Source organism: Volvox carteri, assembly GCF_000143455.1.
Source record: "Volvox carteri f. nagariensis unplaced genomic scaffold VOLCAscaffold_241, whole genome shotgun sequence".
Classification (NCBI taxonomy): domain Eukaryota; kingdom Viridiplantae; phylum Chlorophyta; class Chlorophyceae; order Chlamydomonadales; family Volvocaceae; genus Volvox; species Volvox carteri.
Window position 1 is genome coordinate 11,750 of NW_003307777.1, and position 4,083 is coordinate 15,832.

Here is a 4,083-nt window from a genome sequence, read left to right on the forward strand (position 1 = left end):
ACCCAACCGGCCGGTTGAATGGCGTTAACGGCCCGGTTGGGTTAACGGTCGGTTGGGTTAACGGCCAGTTGGGTTAACGATCAGCTGGGTTAACGGTCGGTTGGGTTAATGGGCCCCAAACGGTCGGTAACCGGCATGTTTATGCCATAGGGAGTATCCCGGTAGCGCGGGAAGCAGCGTTCACCAATATTAATTAAAGGCCTCTAACGCTGCAGGAAAATTTTAGTAGAAGATTTAGAACTATGTATGTATTTAGTTTTAGCGTTTGTTCCCGCTTTGAGGGCGTGAAATGCCGTGACATTGTCCCTAATAAGTCATTGTCCCGGCATTTCAATTGTCGCCCATAAGCATGAACCAGGCCACCAACTAACAAGCTTACATGCAACAACTAAACTAACACAAGGTCGTCCATATGGCACCTTTCCTTGGACAAGGCATCCTCCAATTGGCACGTGGTAAATTGACTTAGATTGTTTGCCCTGGCAAACTTATGTACTCCAAACTCATCCACTGGACGATGCTGGCTGTAATTCTTGCGTGGGCGATCTTGTCGCCGACGGGCGATGTTGTCCATGGCGTTCCGGTCAAACTCGTAGGCGCCGACCTCATTACCGTTGTCCATGGACATTGTGTTGGAAGGATACGTGAAGGTTCCGATAAAATGAAGAAATGAAGAAGCGCTCCTTCATAGTATGGAGATGGTAGAATCTTCAAGCAACTTTTGAACGACCAGGGAGAGTTGCTGATAGGCGAATTTGTATGAAGCTATAGAATTCCTTTAGGTAAATGAATGCTTATGTATTCGTCCGTTAGTAGCGTGAAGCTTTGAACACTCTTTGTACGGCAGATTCGGCACAATGTTTTGCCTCATTGCGATGTTGCCTGAAAATTTTGAACAGAAGGGATCACTGCTCATGCTGGTGCAGCAAGACATGTAAGGAGATGGCCTGGTCACAATCCAGCAGTCATATATCGACAATCTCAAGCTATGACAACTCGTTACATGTGTCTGTAATAAAAAAGGGACTTTGCGATGGTGTGGGTAGCTCTTTGAGTGGTGGGACTGTGGAAATCCAGTTTGTTTCGCCCGTAACAAGTTTGTTACGGGCGAAACAACGTCCCTCTGAAACGTTTGGATATGCCTATGCAACACATTTCCTCCATTTCATGAACTGCAAGTATTCTAATCCAACATCACCCCAATCTCAGTGTAAACTAGTCTCCAAATGTGCCTGCACAAGACTGTCACCCCTGTCACCCGGCATTCACATTGCCTTAACCTCCTAAGCTTGTCGGGGTGTGACACGTGGGCATGAACCTTGTGACAATGGGCATTGTCACAAAGAAACTGGTTGCAATCAGAAATGCATTTTTCCTCATGCCAGGTTACCGACATCGGTTACCGATTACTGGGGACGGTTAACGGATAACCCGATTACTGGGGACGGTTAACGGTTACCCATCTCGTTAACTGGACCCATTAGGTCGGAACCGGGCCGGAACCGGCCTGGAGTATGCCATTGGGCGTGTGCGTGTGCGTGTCTGTGTGTGTGCGTGTCTGTGTGTATGCGCGCGTGCGTACGCTATACACACGCGTGCTATACGGATGTGTGTGTATAGCAGCTGCAGTACAAGGTGTATATAAGGGGCAACTCGGTCCCCTCAGGAGAAGCAAGAGGGAGTTTGGTCTAGTGGTATGATTCTCGCTTCGGGTGCGAGAGGTCGTGGGTTCGATTCCCGCAACTCCCCTTTTGGACGTGGTGCGCGACGGCGTCTGCATGCATGCCGACGCATGGATCATGTATGGATCATCGGGGTGCAGAACGGATGTAAATTTACACTTAAACCTGGTGGAGGGATGCATCCAATTCCCCAAAATGCACGAGGTGATGATGATGGTGATGATGAGAATGCACGAGACGGTTCCGGTTCACTTCTCTGCCGCACACAATTGTGTGCAACCATCTACTACCCGGACATGCACCAGGCACTACTCGGGAGAGCTAGCTAGCTAAACAGGCGACCAGCCGGCAGCTTGGCGATTTTGCTGGTAAGCACGTGTTTTTCGGAGGGAGGGAGGGAGGGAAAGAAGTAGGTGATGTTAGGGGCCCGTGGCATGCTCTGGCTACTCACACGATCCTCAACCATACATCCGGTCCTTGGACACCCACGCACTGCACATACAGCTCTATCTAAAGTCTCTCCTGGCAATTAAAACTGTTGCTTGTACAAGTGTTGGGTACAATGTATGTCCGCAGTCTTTTATGGTGTTCCCCCTGTTGGACTGATCAGTCATGAGGACTGAGGTTGGCTTGTGGGGTCCATGGTACACCTTTCCCGGTGCCCCCGGGGCCCCCTGCCAGCCTCTATTTGCTGGGCTATCTTTACCTCGGTTATAGTGCTTGTTATTATTGGTCTCATTGGGGTTTCCGTGCACTGATGATCATCAGTGCATGGAAACTGGGGAACAGGTCATGACCTGATGACATGTTTTGCTTCCCTCGAGGGCCAGAGCTCTGGCCTCTACCTGCTGAACTATATATCTATGTATACTGTTCTGTACAGTGCTCGTTGACTGAGCTCACAGCTGTAGCAGGGGTTTTCGTGCACTGCCCACCGGTGATCTACGAAATGCTTGGATATTAATTGTGTGGTGCATATATTATCTACACTCGTGGAACGCCACCACTTAGTATCTTCTTAATACCATCTTAGTGCTACCCACTTCATATGTCCTTCATAGCTACCTGGTAACATTCTTAATAGGCCGCTTAGTAGGTCACTTAGTATCATGTTACATACTAATGGTACTCGAAGCGCTTAGTCCCGAATACTAAGTCCTCCAAACAAATATTAAGTGACATTTATTAAGAACTTCATGATCAAGCAATTATGAAGTAATGAATATCAAGAACTTCAAACAAATATGAAGTAACATTTACTAGGGGCAAATGCTTGCTCAATGGAATTACTTTCTGGAGGTGTAAGATTGACATTTCACTGCCACTGTTGAGCTGTTCGGGCTCACATTTACGAAAATTTTAAATCTGGGACAGATGTAAGCTAAATACCTTGCAGCGCTGCAAGAGCTTTTGTAACATTCTTGCTTAGTTCTGTGAGATAAGAAAAAAGATATTAAAGTTACTTTGTGTGTTTGGCAGTTAGCTAGTAGAGCTGCGACATACGAAGCTCTTATCGCCGTTGGTAAGTATCACTGTAGTTGGTACCAAGATGGCCCTAAGTAATTACTAAGCGGATAAGTGGCATCTTAAGATAGTTCCGTTCCACGAGTGCTATATATATATATATATAGTTCCGTTCCACGAGTGCTATATATATATATAATAGGCAATAAGGCAGGCGGCTGGCAGAAGTTAAGGCCTGACTTCTGCTCCCAGTCGATCCAGTCGACCCGGGTTCAAATCCGCCTGCCAGCTCCTCGGGTATTTGAGGAGTGATGAAATGGGAGGTGGCCCCCCATCATATGGACGGTGTAGGACGTGATAATATCAACTTGCGAGCTGACCAGGAACTAAGTTGATGCGCCGTTGATCCGCTAGATTTGGTTGGATGCTGGTGGTGAGTTGCCGAACCCAACGAATACATTCTGAAGTCGGATGGGGTGACGGATTAGGGTGCCCCTCTAGCAGGGGAGAGCAGGGACTGCCCCGGGAAAGGGGGCCGCTGGCGAAGTTAACCACCCTGTAATAACATACATATAATAACTAGCTAGATAGTACAGCGGGGTAGCGATACCAGGTATATATACCAGGTATATAATGAGTTATTACATATTATTGTATATGTGTGTTTATGGTTAATGATATATTATTACGTATATCATCATTCATGTGGTTCATAATTACAGCCATGAGGTTGTTTGATAGAGTCGACTCTATCTATCTCCTTGCTTGTAAGTGGATGTTTCTATGATGCGCCATATCTTTCCCGATCCCCTTCAAGAAATTATCATCATAATAGTTGCGCGATTGCGCCTCGTGCATTGTCGTACGTGAATGTGTGTGTGTGTGTAGCGTGTGTGTGCACACGTGTGCGTGTGCGTGTCTGTGTGTGTGCGTGTCT

At 47.1% G+C, this 4,083-nt stretch overlaps 1 protein-coding gene across 1 annotated transcript in view; it reads left to right on the forward strand.

Moving 5' to 3' along the window:
- Nucleotides 1-3,862, forward strand: part of VOLCADRAFT_71183 (uncharacterized protein) — a gene marked incomplete at both ends in the record, with an annotated part of 8,870 nt that extends 5,008 nt beyond the window's left edge. The window contains one exon of the mRNA XM_002959427.1: nt 3,785-3,862. Coding sequence (XP_002959473.1) covers nt 3,785-3,862 — 78 coding nt within the window. The remainder of the gene's footprint in view (nt 1-3,784) is intronic.
- Between the last annotated feature and the right edge of the window lie 221 nt (nt 3,863-4,083).